We start from the raw sequence: 17180 nt of genomic DNA, 5'->3' as shown, positions 1-17180 counted from the left end.
AAATAGATGGCATCATGAGGGAGGAAAATGATGTGGATATATTGAAGCAACATCTCAAGACATCAGTCAGGAAGTTCAAGCTTGGTCGCAAATGGGTCTTCCAAATGGACAATGACCCCAAGCATACTTCCAAAGTTGTGGAAAAATGGCTTAAGGACAACAAAGTCAAGGTATTGGAGTGGCCATCACAAAGCCCTGACCTCAATCCTATAGAAAAATTGTAGGCAGAACTGAAAAAGCATGTGCGAGCAAAGAGGCCTACAAACCTGACTCAGTTACACCAGCTCTGTCAGGAGGAATTCACCCAACTTATTGTGAGAAGCTTGTGGAAGGCTACCCAAAACGTTTGACCCAAGTTTAAATTGTTTAAGGCAATGCTACCAAATACTAATTGAGTGCATGTAAACTTCTGACCCACTGGGAATGTGATGAAAGAAATAAAAGCTGAAATCTCTACTATTATACTGATATTTCACATTCTTAAAATAAATTGGTGATCCTAACTGACCTAAGACAGGGAATTTTTACTAATTAAATGCCAGGAATTGTGAATAACTGAGTTTAAATGTATTTGGCTAAGGTGTATGTAAACTTCCGACTTCAACTGTACTTGTCTATTTGTGTTTCAGAGGAGCCATTGATGCACTGTTAATGTTTGTCTCTAAAGTAGCCAGTGTCGTGCAGATGTTTAGTATTTAACGCCCTCAAAGCCTAACCCAAAGCCCAAATCAAACATAAAACAGAATCAGTCAACATGGGCTCCTGAGCAAGCACTAGTCTAGCATACATACCTGTGTTTGTATGTGTGTGTGTGTGTGTCTGAGCATGCCTATGTGTTTACCTTGGGTGGTTTGAAGGGGTAGTCTGGTGTAAAGGCGATATCTAGGAAGAAGACCCCTCCCTCGTACACAGAGCCTGGTGGTCCCAGGATGGTGGATCTCCACTCATAGATGTTGTCTCCTTTCGGACCAGCACTGCAAGGGCACAGAAGAAAGAAATTCAATATACAGAACGTATTTAGAAAGCAGGACATTACATTTTAATTCTGTAACTAAATTACTGATTCAGCAGTGTGTGTTTTGTGTGTTGTGAAAGATAAAGAGAGAAGAAGCCTGAATGATCTCTCTCTTATTATCAACCATACTATTCTGTAGAACTCCTTATGACCAGATACATTCCCATGGCATCTCTATGCAGTTATCTATTCACACACACACACACACACACACACACACACACACACACACACACACACACACACACACACACACACGGCAGATTGTCCCCCATGTAGTACATGAGAACTACCGTGTAGACTAGAGAGCAGCTGGCTGCTGCAGAGTCTCATTTTTACGTTGCCTCCTTCTACACATAGTGGAGAGGACAAATAATCAAATCCTATTTTAGAAAGAGAGCGATGGGGAGAGAGCGGGGCAAAGCAGTAGAAAGAGAGCGAGAGGGGAGGCATTAATGCAATGCGAGTGAGTGTATCACTAAAGCCATTCATTTGAAACTGTAGTCCGTAGTAAAGAGGTAGGCCTCTGTATTTTCTGTCTTGCTCATTTTGGACACAGTGAGGAATTGTGGGAAACAAGCTGAAAGAGAGAGAGAAAGAGACGGGGGGGGGCCTCCAGGAGACAGACAGCTTGGCAATAGTAAATAGTTCTGGTCGTGGTCACGCTCTAGGCTGTTGTTGCACAACATGACTTAGTGGTTAGGAGAGATCTATGTTTGTGGGTCAAATCAACCCATTGCTATAGGTGGTTGAGACCGACGTTCCACATGGCACTCTCTCCTAGTCCTCTTATGGTTGGCTAAAATAGTGATTTTCTCCCCTCTCTTCCCACAGTAAGTCTCTAAGCTACAGACCGCATCTGGATATGTTTAGAGCACCACCAGCGACACCCATGTATAACCCAGGCTTGTGGAACCACTGGTTCCCTATTCAGTAACAAAGAAGTACTGTGCTCTATCAATGTTTATGACCTGTCCTCACTCTAGCCCCATAGTAGGAAGTAAAAGCATAACACACCATAAAAGTATAAATGGTGTAGAAACAGGCCTCACTGATATCAGAGACGGTTGATGATGTAATATTACTATCACAAAGACTGTCTTTTTTTCTACCAGGGCTTCCTCATTCCTCACTCCTCCCTACCTCCTCCCCCTGTCCCTCTCCCCCCATAACATCACACAGCCCCTCTCCCCCCCCCATAACATCACACAGCCCCTCTCCCCCCATAACGTCACACAGCCCCTCTCCCCCCATAACGTCACACAGCCCCTCTCCCCCCATAACGTCACACAGCCCCTCTCTCCCCATAACGTCACACAGCCCCTCTCTCCCCCATAACGTCACACAGCCCCTCTCTCCCCCATAACGTCACACAGCCCCTCCCCCCCCCATAACGTCACACAGCCCCTCTCTCCCCCATAACGTCACACAGCCCCTCCCCCCCCCATAACGTCACACAGCCCCTCTCCCCCCCATAACGTCACACAGCCCCTCTCCCCCCCATAACGTCACACAGCCCCTCCCCCCCCCCCCCATAACGTCACACAGCCCCTCTCCCCCCCCCATAACGTCACACAGCCCCTCTCCCCCCCCCATAACGTCACACAGCCCCTCTCTCCCCCATAACGTCACACAGCCCCTCTCCCCCCCATAACGTCACACAGCCCCTCTCCCCCCCATAACGTCACACAGCCCCTCTCTCCCCCCCATAACGTCACACAGCCCCTCTCTCCCCCCCATAACGTCACACAGCCCCTCTCTCCCCCCCATAACGTCACACAGCCCCTCTCCCCCCCCATAACGTCACACAGCCCCTCTCCCCCCCCCATAACGTCACACAGCCCCTCTCTCCCCCCCATAACGTCACACAGCCCCTCTCTCCCCCCCATAACGTCACACAGCCCCTCTCCCCCCCCATAACGTCACACAGCCCCTCTCCCCCCCCCATAACGTCACACAGCCCCTCTCTCCCCCATAACGTCACACAGCCCCTCTCTCCCCCATAACGTCACACAGCCCCTCTCTCCCCCATAACGTCACACAGCCCCTCTCTCCCCCATAACGTCACACAGCCCCTCTCTCCCCCATAACGTCACACAGCCCCTCTCTCCCCCATAACGTCACACAGCCCCTCTCTCCCCCATAACGTCACACAGCCCCTCTCCCCCCCATAACGTCACACAGCCCCTCTCCCCCCCCCCCATAACGTCACACAGCCCCTCTCTCCCCCATAACGTCACACAGCCCCTCTCCCCCCCATAACGTCACACAGCCCCTCTCTCCCCCATAACGTCACACAGCCCCTCTCCCCCCCATAACGTCACACAGCCCCTCTCTCCCCCCCATAACGTCACACAGCCCCTCTCTCCCCCCCATAACGTCACACAGCCCCTCTCTCCCCCCCATAACGTCACACAGCCCCTCTCCCCCCCCCCCATAACGTCACACAGCCCCTCTCTCCCCCATAACGTCACACAGCCCCTCTCTCCCCCATAACGTCACACAGCCCCTCTCTCCCCCATAACGTCACACAGCCCCTCTCTCCCCCATAACGTCACACAGCCCCTCTCTCCCCCATAACGTCACACAGCCCCTCTCCCCCCCATAACGTCACACAGCCCCTCTCCCCCCCACCCATCCTCCCTCATCTCCCACGGCAGTTCCTGAATTTGTTTTTACTCAGGCGGCAGCTGGGCATCACACACAAAAAAACAGGAACTATCACAGACGACAATCCCTGCTTCCTCACTACAGAGATGAGCTCAGAAATACGCTGGTAGCAGTATGGATAGACGAGATGTCCCAGACAGACGCTGGTAGCAATGTGGATAGACGAGATGTCCCAGACAGTCAGAGGGAAGTATTGTATGATAAGAGGATATCCTTGACACCACTACCTCTCCTGTTACACACACACACACACACAGAGAGAGAGAGAGAAAGCATAAGAGTGAGAGCGGGAGGTGGAATGTAGAAAGAGAAGAGAGAGTGTCAGAGAGCGAGAGAGTGAGTGTGAGGCAGAAGAAGGCATGGTGAGCTGTATGCCAGCTGTACTCCAGTTCTCACTAACCTAGCACTTAGAAGAGACGTGTGCTCATTGGATAGATGCCCATATCTAAAAGTAGCTTCAGCTATATCTTACACTAGCACACTTCGTACTATCCAGAGAAGGCCTAAGGATTTATAAAAATATATTTACATTTATATTTTAATTTCCATTTCATCTTTACAATCATTTGACTGATCTTCTGTTTTAATACTAAAGAGAAACAAATATCCAATCAGGATTTTATTTTGTGGTCTCTGGGTATAAACATCTAGCTAGCTCAGCCAGCCATTGGATAGGCCTTCAGAAGCTGGATAGAAGGCCTCAGCCTTTCAACTGTATTCAAGCAGAATTTGAGTGACAGTAGAAGGAACCAATTACATTTTGACTTGCAATGGGTGGGACTGTTTAAAAAAAAAAGAAAAAAAAAAAGGAAGAGGTGTATTGTCCAGGTCTTCTCAATCACGTCATCATCTGGTGAGTGACACTGTTGTTGTTGCAGCTCCCTTGCTGTTAGCTAGCTCTCTGAAAATAATGACTGAAACACTGTTGTTGTTGTTTCAGCTCCCTTGCTGTTAGCTAGCTCTCTGAAAATAATGACTGAAACACTGTTGTTGTTGCAGCTCCCTTGCTGTTAGCTAGCTCTCTGAAAATAATGACTGAAACACTGTTGTTGTTGCAGCTCCCTTGCTGTTAGCTAGCTCTCTGAAAATAATGTCTGAAACACTTACATTTTAAACTTTAGATCACCAGTTATTGGGATGAACGTGATAAAAATCAGCCATGTCTATGTGTTTGAACAAGACTGTCTCTCCTTCAGTGCCATGGAGTGCACAGGTGTTACGGTCACAGTCCTTTCAGCACCATGAGCCTGTCACCTTTGATGTGACACTGTTGTTGTCGCTATTGGTGACAGTGTGATAATGGTGTTAGCCAATCTTGGTTTGTGTAAACAGTGTGTTTTGTTTAGCTGGTCGCATTATTTAATATGATGTGTCACATGTGTCCATGCTGGTTCTCTGTGTGTGTGTGTGTGTGTGGCAGCCCAAAGCACAGCCAGGCCTGTTTGAATCATTTATCATGTCATCGAAAAGCATTGCTCTTCCTTCACTAGAAATAGAATGGCCCGACTACAGAAGATGTGATGTCGGGCGCATTAAGTGATGCTACGTTTCTGTTATTTTCTTGATTCCTTACTTTTTTCATCCCTCTGAAGGCCTAGGTCCTATATTCATGGAGTGACTTATTATATAAGTGAAGTGTTGTGTGTTTATAGGCTCAAGGGTACTGCATGGATGGCAACAAATCACAAGGGAACAACAAATCACTAAGGAGCATATCCTGAGTGCTTACCCTGCATAACTCCATGAGAGAGGATGACACACCAGCAGACAGACAGACAGACACACACAGACCGTGGGAGTACAGCAGTATTACTATGCACTTATACTCCATGGAAAGCTAATCCCTCCCATTCCAGATTATGGGCTAACTGGATTATACCTGCCTACGGATATATGATATTGTACCAGCTAGCTACCTCAGCACAGAGACACATTGCAAACCCAATCCCTACACATGTCAGTTATCACTCTCCTCTCCCCCTACTCTTCTCCCTCTCCCTTGCTCTCACCTTGTTTCACTAACACATTGATTAACCTTAATATTAACCGTGACCTTACCAGTTGTGATCGTGGTTCAATCCTCCCTGTGGTCGCTATGAACTTTGACCTGGTTTAACCTATTCAAATGTCCATTCAGATTGGAATGCCATTACTCAGATTCTACATCGATCTCTGTGATGTCTATCATCATCAAAAGAGAGAACCAACAAGGTGGTTATTATTGACTGGTCAACGTGAATTGGTTACGTGGTCTTTTATTGGTGTCATAAACGCCTTGATGATGCTGCAGTTAGAGCAAGTCTAGCCTGAGGTCTAGCCATCAGCTTCAGGTCACTGTTAAAGGCTCAGAAAGAGGATAGAATACCCAAATCCCTCCGACAGAAAAGCTATTTTCAGTCTTTTGTTCCCTCCAGCTAAAAGGCCTGTGTCTGCTTGTTACTGGTCTCTATGTGTCCTCATTTGGCCAGCTAATTGCTCACAATGCACAGATCCCCAGGAGCAACATGCAGGCTGAGTGAGAGAGTGAGAGAGTGATCTCTCTCTGACCTTTCAATGAGCGGTAAACCAATTGTGTCCCCATTGTCTTGGGCCCCATTGCCTACCGACCCATCCCTGGAGAATGTGTGCATGTGTTCCGTGATTGGAATAAATACTGAATTGCTAACAGTCATGCATCAATGGTTTGTAATTTGGTTCATAACTTCCACTTGTATGACATCCATCAATTTAATTATTGTAAACAGATCATGTGGAAATCAAGTGACAACTTTATTAGTTACATATTGCTGGCAGTATCAGCCAGACAACATGAAATGCATTAGACCTACATGCCACCCACCCACGCTTACTCAACTTACCCACATATAAAGAGAGAATTATCAACTATCATCAGAAGGGGATAAAATCAACTATTTTGCTTTGTGAATTATTTGGTATGACAAGATCTAGACATTTAAAAAGGCAATTTCCCATTGAGCCGACATATGCAGGGTTTACTATGAATGTGGTCTTTGGAAACGTGATAACATTGCCTTAAAACGTGCATAGCGGGGGAAAAAACGCAATCGGATTGAATCTGGCTCCCTTTTGGGTAACTCTCTTAGTGCAGTCACAAGCTTCATAACCATCAACCTTCTCTTATTCTCCTCCTGCTCCTCCCCTGAACGACATCAAAAGAGAGTCTGTCTGCATCTCTCCATTTCTGTCTCTGTCGTCTGGGTTGTGTTTAAAAACTCCCTAGCTACAGCAGCCCATTATCCCTCGGAATATTTTGCTGCTCTGTAAATAAACAGACGAGAAGCTCCCAGTCCAGGTTATTACCTGCACCCCAAGCTTCCCCAGTGATCACTTGAGTGATGATAACCTCTCATGCTGCCATTACTGCACAGAACGGGTCATTCGTTAACATTAACGTGTAGGTGTTAAAACACTAACAGTGAGCAATAAAACAGACTGCAGAGAGAGGAAGAGCGGGAGTCAGAGGAAGAGCGGGAGTCAGAGGAAGACAGAGGGAAAGATTGGAGAACAGGAGATGTCAACACACACACACACACACACACACACACACACACACACAAAGGAAGAGAGATCAACTGGAGCACAGCTGTCTGACCGCCTACTTAACCATAAAGCGTGAAGATGTGTTGGAGGCAGACCATGTGGACCAGGGTCCCTAGGGTTTAGAGCTGAGCGGACGTGTGGAGACAGACACAGTGATCTGAGGAGGACATCAAATCAAACAGTTTGAATGTAGAGTATTATACACACTCTCTATTGGCTCCACAACTACCATTGTTCTGTAAGCAGACTCCATAGCAATCCCTATCCAGCAACACGCACACAAACGGTCTCCAAGCTCTCACACTCTTTCAAATCCCATACACACTTCAAAAACCATTGTAGCCATTGTAAAAGCTATATAGAAGTGCTCCTTCCTACGCAGCGCAACATCAGTGAGAGCAAAGCCAGAGCCATGATTCCTGCTATTTAATTTTGAATTTTAAAAACATTGTTTGATAAAATATTGAATTGGGCCTTTACTACTGTAGCCCATAGAAATACATTGAATAACACATTCTTAAATGGCAAAACAGACATTCCTTATGATTTATTTTTTGGTTTTGAAGTGTCTGTCCTTTATCATATATCATACTTCCATAAAACAAAATGTAACCGGTATCGGGTTACCTTCAGATGAGTCCCGCGACACGTGTGGTTGTCATAGAGCAAAACGGACAACGCCATCATGTTCGTGAGAGTCTCCCCTTTCCATAGTGGGATCATGTTAGTTTGTTTCCCAAATGGTTCGGACACTACAGGCAGATGTTGGCGAGTCAGACGTTCAGACGCCCGTTCGGACACTACAGACGCCCGTTCGGACACTACAGACGCCCGTTCGGACACTACAGACGCCCGTTCGGACACTACAGACGCCCGTTCGGACACTACAGACGCCCGTTCGGACACTACAGACGCCCGTTCAGACACTACAAACATTTTTGATCGATTTTCGGGTTGTCTCCTGGTTTGACAAACAGTGCTGTAGGCGGATGCGGTGGATTAAGCCGATACAAAAAAACAGATCTGTCTTAAAATAGATATTGGTGGATTTTTGTATTGTCAATCAACTCTAGGGGTTTTAATTGCAGCCCTCAAGTAACGATGCAGCCCTCAAGTAACGATGCAGCCCTCAAGTAACGATGCAGCCCCCAAGTAACGATGCAGCCCTCAAGTAACGATGCAGCCCTCAAGTAACGATGCAGCCCTCAAGTAACGATGCAGCCCTCAAGTAACGATGCAGCCCTCAAGTAACGATGCAGCCCTCAAGTAACGATGCAGCCCTCAAGTAACGATGCAGCCCCCAAGTAACGATGCAGCCCCCAAGTAACGATGCAGCCCTCAAGTAACGATGCAGCCCTCAAGTAACGATGCAGCCCTCAAGTAACGATGCAGCCCTCAAGTAACGATGCAGCCCTCAAGTAACGATGCAGCCCCCAAGTAACGATGCAGCCCTCAAGTAACGATGCAGCCCTCAAGTAACGATGCAGCCCCCAAGTAACGATGCAGCCAGGCAAGTCAAAAGAAATGAGTGCATGAAGCAAATTAATTATATACAAGAACTGGCCCCTCTGGTTGTTCACAGATCCCAAGGAGCAGGATGGGGAGAGAGGGTGGCGTTTCTCTCATCTCCACACTGTGCACACACAGCAATGTGTGTATGTGTGTGTGTATGTGTGTTAGTCCGTGTGCTGTGTGTGGAAGGGGGAGAGCTGGCGGTACAAGACCAGGCAGCCAGACCTGCAGACTCAGCGGTTGTGAGAATTTCCAGAGGAGCTTGTTACCTCTCACTAATTAGTCTACAAGGACTTAGCTTCTGATTACCGGCCCTGTTAAATAAAGGTTAAATAAAAAATACAAATTCTAGCCAAATAAATAATAATATATGCCATTTAGCAGATGCTTTTATCTAAAGCGACTTACAGTCATGAGTGTATACATTTTACATATGGATCGTCCCGGGAATCGAACCCACTACCCTGGCGTTTTAAAGAGCCATGCTCTACCAACAAAGCTAATGTGAAATGGCTGCTGGTCTCTGAAGTGACAGGGTTGGAAGACCCTGATCACAGAGATTCTACACCTTTCCTCTGTTCTCCCTCTCAGTGTCAGCTGTGAAAGAGCAGGAGGAGAGGAGGACAGACACCTGAAATGAAATCAAAGCCCTAGCAGGAAGCTGATATCCTGTCTTTGTGAGGGGAGCAAGGCCACAGGCGTGTGTCTGCACTGACTCCGTGCCAGAATTGTAATGGAATCCTACCCTGGCCAGTGTTTGCATTGGAAGCTATTTGTCCGGGTGCCAACAGTTCACTGTTTACAGTTTACACACTCATGAGCACCAGAGCCAGTCTGAGACTCTGTGCCTGGAAGGCCTGGGCCACACACACATTTGACGTACATGACTTCCACATGCTTATAATGGATAATGCTTCAAACGTAATTACACCTGTCAGCTTTAAGTATTACTACTTTTATTAACAATGCCTCAGAGAGGAGGAGATGAGACAGAGAGGAGGATAGGAGGAGGAGGAGACAGAGGGGAGGATAGGAGGAGACAGAGGAGGAGGAGACAGAGAGGAGGAGGAGGAGGATAGGAGGAGGAGGAGACAGAGAGGAGGATAGGAGGAGGAGGAGACAGAGAGGAGGATAGGAGGAGGAGGAGACAGAGAGGAGGAGGAGGAGGAGACAGAGAGGAGGAGGAGGAGGAGACAGAGAGGAGGAGGAGACAGAGAGGAGGAGGAGGAGGAGACAGAGAGGAGGAGGAGGAGGAGACAGAGAGGAGGAGGAGGAGGAGACAGAGAGGAGGAGGAGGAGGAGGAGACAGAGAGGAGGAGACAGAGAGGAGGATAGGAGGAGGAGACAGAGAGGAGGATAGGAGGAGGAGACAGAGAGGAGGATAGGAGGAGGAGACAGAGAGGAGGAGGAGGAGGAGGATAGGAGGAGGAGGAGACAGAGGAGGAGGAGGAGGAGACAGAGAGGAGGAGGAGGAGGAGACAGAGAGGAGGAGGAGGAGGAGACAGAGAGGAGGAGGAGGAGGAGACAGAGAGGAGGAGGAGGAGGAGACAGAGAGGAGGAGGAGGAGACAGAGAGGAGGATAGGAGGAGACAGAGAGGAGGATAGGAGGAGGAGGAGACAGAGGGGAGGATAGGAGGAGACAGAGAGGAGGATAGGAGGAGGAGACAGAGAGGAGGATAGGAGGAGGAGACAGAGAGGAGGAGGAGGAGGAGGATAGGAGGAGGAGGAGACAGAGGAGGAGGAGGAGGAGACAGAGAGGAGGATAGGAGGAGACAGAGAGGAGGATAGGAGGAGGAGACAGAGAGGAGGATAGGAGGAGGAGACAGAGAGGAGGATAGGAGGAGGAGACAGAGAGGAGGATAGGAGGAGGAGACAGAGAGGAGGAGGAGGAGGAGGATAGGAGGAGGAGGAGACAGAGGAGGAGGAGGAGGAGACAGAGAGGAGGAGGAGGAGGAGACAGAGAGGAGGAGGAGGAGGAGACAGAGAGGAGGAGGAGGAGGAGACAGAGAGGAGGAGGAGGAGACAGAGAGGAGGATAGGAGGAGACAGAGAGGAGGATAGGAGGAGGAGGAGACAGAGGGGAGGATAGGAGGAGACAGAGAGGAGGATAGGAGGAGGAGACAGAGAGGAGGATAGGAGGAGACAGAGAGGAGGATAGGAGGAGGAGACAGAGAGGAGGATAGGAGGAGGAGACAGAGAGGAGGATAGGAGGAGACAGAGAGGAGGAGGAGGAGGAGGATAGGAGGAGGAGGAGACAGAGAGGAGGATAGGAGGAGGAGGAGGCAGAGAGGAGGATAGGAGACAGATAGGAGGAGACAGAGAGGAGGATAGGAGGAGGAGGAGACGGATAGGAGGAGACGGAGGAGGAGACAGAGGGGAGGATAGGAGGAGACAGAGGAGACAGGAGGATAGGAGGAGACGGAGGAGGAGACAGAGGGGAGGATAGGAGGAGACAGAGGAGGATAGGAGGAGACAGAGAGGAGGATAGGAGGAGACAGAGAGGAGGAGGAGGAGGAGGAGGAGGAGGAGACAGAGAGGAGGAGGAGGAGACAGAGGAGGATAGGAGGAGGAGGAGACAGGAGGATAGGAGGCGGAGACAGAGGAGGATAGAAGGAGGCGGAGACAGAGGAGGATAGAAGGAGGCGGCGACAGAGGAGGATAGAAGGAGGCGGCGACAGAGGAGGATAGAAGGAGGCGGCGACAGAGGAGGATAGAAGGAGGCGGCGACAGAGGAGGATAGAAGGAGGCGGCGACGGAGGAGGAGACAAGAGGAGACAGGAGGAGGAGGTGAAGGAGAGGATGAGTGCTTTGAAGAGTAGCCCACCACTGATTTACACCCATCCATTAGCTGCTCTTAAAACAGCATCCTTCTGAAACGGCCCAGAGATAAAAGGAGAGAGATGCCCATTCAGGGTTACTAGGGTTTAAAGGGGAAGTGTAGCAGCATAAAGGGCACATTAAGAATTCAACAGCCCGGTTATTGAATCATTTAATCCTATCACAGCCACGTCAGCTGGAACGCTAAACCTAGGCAGGCATGGAGACAATGAATCAGCCATTTACATTGTGGAGGAGGACGGTCTCATGAGAATGAGCTATTGACCAGAGACTAGAGAGAATCCTGGCAGTTTCCACTGTGTGTGTCCTGGTAGGAATGTATCCTAAAGGGTCAATACAGCTGCAGCTGGTGGAAAAGTGACCTCTGCCCAGACACTCACCAAAACAAAACTACAGCACTTTGACAAACATGGGGCAGAACCTTGAAACATTGCTCCCCATTGATGTGAGTGGTTTTATTCATGTTAGAAAGCAAAGCCGTGTAATAGGCTGGAGCTGCCAGTGGTATCTGGGAGGAAGAGATTGGATACTGTAGGTTGCAACACAGGCCCTGAACAATGAGAAGTACATCATCATGCCCAGTCGGCTGACTGGAGCACATTACAGGGTGATCTGGAGAACGCTGTGAAGTCTATTTCTACAGTACGACTGAGTAACGCTGTGAAGTCTATTTCTACAGTACGACTGAGTAACGCTGTGAAGTCTATTTCTACAGTACGACTGAGTAACGCTGTGAAGTCTATTTCTACAGTACGACTGAGTAACGCTGTGAAGTCTATTTCTACAGTACGACTGAGTAACGCTGTGAAGTCTATTTCTACAGTACGACTGAGTAACGCTGTGAAGTTTATTTCTACAGTACGACTGAGTAACGCTGTGAAGTCTATTTCTACAGTACGACTGAGTAACGCTGTGAAGTCTATTTCTACAGTACGACTGAGTAACGCTGTGAAGTCTATTTCTACAGTACGACTGAGTAACGCTGTGAAGTCTATTTCTACAGTACGACTGAGTAACGCTGTGAAGTCTATTTCTACAGTACGACTGAGTAACGCTGTGAAGTCTATTTCTACAGTACGACTGAGTAACGCTGTGAAGTCTATTTCTACAGTATGACTGAGTAACGCTGTGAGGTTTATCATTTCCACAGTACGACTGAGTAACGCTGTGAGGTTTCATTTCCACAGTACGACTGAGTAACGCTGTGAGGTTTATCATTTCCACAGTACGACTGAGTAACGCTGTGAGGTTTATCATTTCCACAGTACGACTGAGTAATTCTGTGAGGTTTATCATTTCCACAGTACGACTGAGTAACGCTGTGAGGTTTATCATTTCCACAGTACGACTGAGTAACGCTGTGAGGTTTATCATTTCCACAGTACGACTGAGTAATTCTGTGAGGTTTATCATTTCCACAGTACGACTGAGTAACGCTGTGAGGTTTATCATTTCCACAGTACGACTGAGTAACGCTGTGAGGTTTATCATTTCCACAGTACGACTGAGTAACGCTGTGAGGTTTATCATTTCCACAGTACGACTGAGTAACGCTGTGAGGTTTATCATTTCCACAGTACGACTGAGTAACGCTGTGAGGTTTATCATTTCCACAGTACAAGTACGCTGGATGTATTCAGGCCCTCTGAGCACTATTGCTAAAACCACACATCAGTTTAAGAAGTCGGTTCACTAAGGAAACAGACCGGGTACTCCTCTGTATGTAGCTATGTTATTAAAAACATTTTTGGGGTACTTTATACCCCCTTTGCCCTCCCTAATTTCATGATATCCAATTGGTAGTTAGTCTTGTCCGTATGGCAGTTGCAGCGATGGGACTCGGGAGAGGCGAAGGTCGAGAGCCATGTGTCATCTGAAACACGACCCCGCCAGGCCACACTGCTTCTTGACACAATGTTCACCTATTTATTTTTTATTTTACCGTTATTTTACCAGGTAAGTTGACTGAGAACACATTCTCATTTACAGCAACGACCTGGGGAATAGTTACAGGGGAGAGGAGGGCGATGAATGAGCCAATTGTAAGCTAGGGATGATTAGGTGACCGTGATGCATCCCACTGCTGGCTTGCTTCTAAGCAGGGTTGGTCCTGGATGGGAGACCAGATGCTGCTGGAAGTGGTGTTGGAAGGCCAGTAGGAGGCACTCTTTCCTCTGGTCTAAAAAATATCCCAATGCCCCAGGGATGTGATTGGGGACATTGCCCTGTGTAGGGTGCCGTCTTTCGGATGGGACGTTAAATGGGTGTCCTGACTCTCTGAGGTCATTAAAGATCCCATTGCACTTATCGTAAGAGTAGGGGTGTTAACCCCGGTGTCCTGGCTAAATTCCCAATCTGGCACTCATACCATCATGGCTGTCTAATCATCCCCAGCTTACAATTGGCTCATTCACCCCCCCCGTAACTATTCCCTAGGTTGTTGCTGTAAATGTTCTCAGTCAACGTAACAGGTAAAATAAGGGTTAAATAAATACAAATCTGTCTGTACTGTGCATTCCCTCCAGCTTGCTCTCTGGCCCACGAGCCATATATTATGTCAATAACATTCTCAGGTATGTACACAGTACAGGGACGTTGCTGGCATTGCTCGGCCGGGAGGCAGCAAGCCTCTGTTCACCTCCCCTCAACTGGTTAGTTGAGTACAGCTGTAACAACAACAGGAGGCAGATATAGAGAGAGATGGCTAGCCAGGACAGCTTTAGTCATCTGGCTGTGTGTTTATCGCTCTGATGACAGAGGAGATATTGGCTGTTAAAGCCAGTGAAGAAGCCAAATAGTTGACACAACAAAAATGCCTCTATAAATTTTGGACTACTATTATATGAAGTGTGCCATGTTAACTTTTCTCTACCTCTATCTGTTCTTGTTTCCTCAATACACACTTATACAAGAAGACAGTATAAGCCAAACATGACTCTGTCGGTAATAAAATGATGTGTGTGTTCAAGGACTACCAAAGGATACTGCAGGCAGCCTGTTAATGAGGAGCTAATCACGCACCCAACACAGAGACATGAGCATCTCGCATAACAACACTGGTGACCTCAGTCACATAACTCCCCCTCATCAGAGCCAGGCTTAACCAGCTGTGTCTAATATCAGAAGAGACAAAGACAAAAAGGCAAGCAAGGATATTGGTGAATTGGAAATGATAATGGTGAAATGAGACTCTGCAGTGTGTGAGTGTGGGGGAAGAGGCGCAGAGGGGAATGAGGGGCGCGCGCGAGAGAGAAGATAAAGACATGTAGAGTGTCTGTGAAAAGAGAAGAGCAAAGAAGAGAGGCCCTCCACCCAGCTGAGGTTGTTGTGACTCTCAGTGTTGAGATTGAAGATAATTAGATCCACAGTGTGAACTCAATCCTGGGCCTCTCAGCTTCTGTGGACCAGATGGGAGTGTAATTAATGAATTCATTAATCTCTCCCTCCCATTCAATGGGCTTTATTAGCATGGGAAACATATGTTTACATTGCCAAAGCAAGTGAAATAGATAAAATGTGAAATAAACTATAACATTTTTTACAGTAAACATTACCCTCACAACAGTTCCAAAGGAATAGAGACATTTGAAATGTCATTATGGCTACATACAGTGTTGTAACAATGTAGAAAAGGGAAAATAAATAAACATACAGTGAAAGGAGGAAATGCAGCATAAACATATACAGTGCATTTGGAAAGTATTCAGACCCCTTACCTTTTTCCACATTTTGTTATGTTACAGCCTTATTCTAAGGCTTTGGCCTGAATGCCAAGCATCACGTCTGGAGGAAACCTGGCACCAACCCTACGGTGAAGCATGGTGGTGGCAGCATCGTGCTGTGGGGATGTTTTTCAGCAGCAGGGCCTGGGAGACTAGTCAGGACCAAGGCAAAGATGAACGGAGCAAAGTACAGAGAGATTTTTGATGAAAACCTGCTCCAGAGTGCTCAGGACCTCAGACTGGGTCGAAGGTTCACCTTCCAACAGGACAATGACCCTAAGCACACAGCCAAGACAATGCAGGAGTGGCTTCGGGACAAGTCTCTGAATGTCCTTGAGTGGCCCGGACTTGAACCCGATCGACCATCTCTGGGAAACCTGAAAACACCTGTGCAGCGACGCTCCCCATCCAATCTGACAGAGCTTGAGAGGATCTGCAGAAAAGAATGGGAGAAACTCCTCAAAAACAGGTGTGCCAAGCTTGTAGCGTCATACCCAAGAAGACTCGAGGCTGTAATCGCTGCCAAAGGTGCTTCAACAAAGTACTGTGGAAAGGGTCTGACTACTGATGTAAATGTGATATTTCAAATAAACATTTAAGAAGTTAGCAAAAAATAAAAAAGAACCTGTATACACTGTCATTATAGGGTATTGTGTTTAGATTGAAGAGGAAAAAAATAAATGTAATCCATTTTAGAATAAGGCTGTAACGTCACAAAATGTGGAAAAAGTCAAGGGGTCTGAATACTTTCCGAATGCGCTGTATGGTGTCTCTAATATGGTCATTTGGCAGGGGGTTTAGGAAGTGTAGCTCAGTTTCCAACTCATTTTGCGGGCAGTGTGCACATAGCCGGTCTTCTCTTGAGAGCCAGGTCTGCCTACGGCAGCCTCTCTCAATAGCAAGGCTATGCTCACTGAGTGTGTACATAGTCAAAGGTTTCCTTAAATTTTGGGTCCGTCACAGTAGTCATGTTCTCTCTGTTCAGGGCCAAATAGCATAAATACACCTCTGCTGTTTTCAACCAGGATCTCAGCGATCACTGCCGTATTGACTGGGTCTGTGTTTGTTTAACCCATGTGTAACTCTGTTGTTTTTGTTGCACTGCTTTGCTTTATCTTGGCCAGGTCGCAGTTGTAAATGAGAACTTGTTCTCAACTGGCCTACCTGGTTAAATAACTGTGAAATAAAAATAAATGTTAAAAAATTCAGGTAACTTCCTCATGAAGCTGGTTCAGAGAATGCCAAGTGTGCAAAGCTGTCATCAAGGCAAAGGGTGGCTACTTTGAAGAATCTGAAATATATCTTGATTTGTTTAACACTTTTTTTGGTTGCCACATGATTCCATATATGTCATTTCATAGTTTAAGTCTTCACTATTATTCTATAATGTAGAATATGGTAAAAATAAAGAAAAACCCTGGAATGAGTAGGTGTGTCCAAACTTTTGACTAGTACTGTATAATGTTTTTGCTGTTTGTTCATGTTAGAGCCAAAAAGATGGGAGAAGTGGTTTATCCATACATCTCCTTTTTCCAAAGCGTATTTCTGCATTGTTTTAGTGATTAACCATAGTGAAGGCTCAGGGTTTTCTGGGTCTCTATATTTTTGGTTGGATAGGTTTCTCAATTTCTTTAGGTTTTTGCATTCTTTATCAAACCATGTCATTGCTGTTAATTTTCTTAGGTTGTCTGCTTGGAATTTTTAGATTTGAAAGGGAAGCTGAGAGGTCAAATATACGGTTTAGGTTTTCTACTACCAAGTTTACACCTTCACTATTACAGTGAAACGTTTTGTCCAGGAAGTTGTCTAAAGGGGATTGAATTTGTTGTTGCCCAATTGTTTTTTAGTAGGTTTCCACACTAC

At 47.0% G+C, this 17180-nt stretch overlaps 1 protein-coding gene across 1 annotated transcript in view; it reads right to left on the bottom strand.

Annotated features, from left to right (window-relative positions):
* Positions 1-17180, bottom strand: part of LOC115173777 (ubiquitin-conjugating enzyme E2 E2) — a 49733-nt gene that overhangs the window by 10085 nt on the left and 22468 nt on the right. The window contains exon 4 of the mRNA XM_029732156.1: positions 842-974. Coding sequence (XP_029588016.1) covers positions 842-974 — 133 coding nt within the window. The remainder of the gene's footprint in view (positions 1-841; positions 975-17180) is intronic.

Source organism: Salmo trutta, chromosome 34 (assembly GCF_901001165.1).
Source record: "Salmo trutta chromosome 34, fSalTru1.1, whole genome shotgun sequence".
Lineage (NCBI taxonomy): Eukaryota > Metazoa > Chordata > Actinopteri > Salmoniformes > Salmonidae > Salmo > Salmo trutta.
This window is presented reverse-complemented; position numbering and strand designations above follow the sequence as displayed.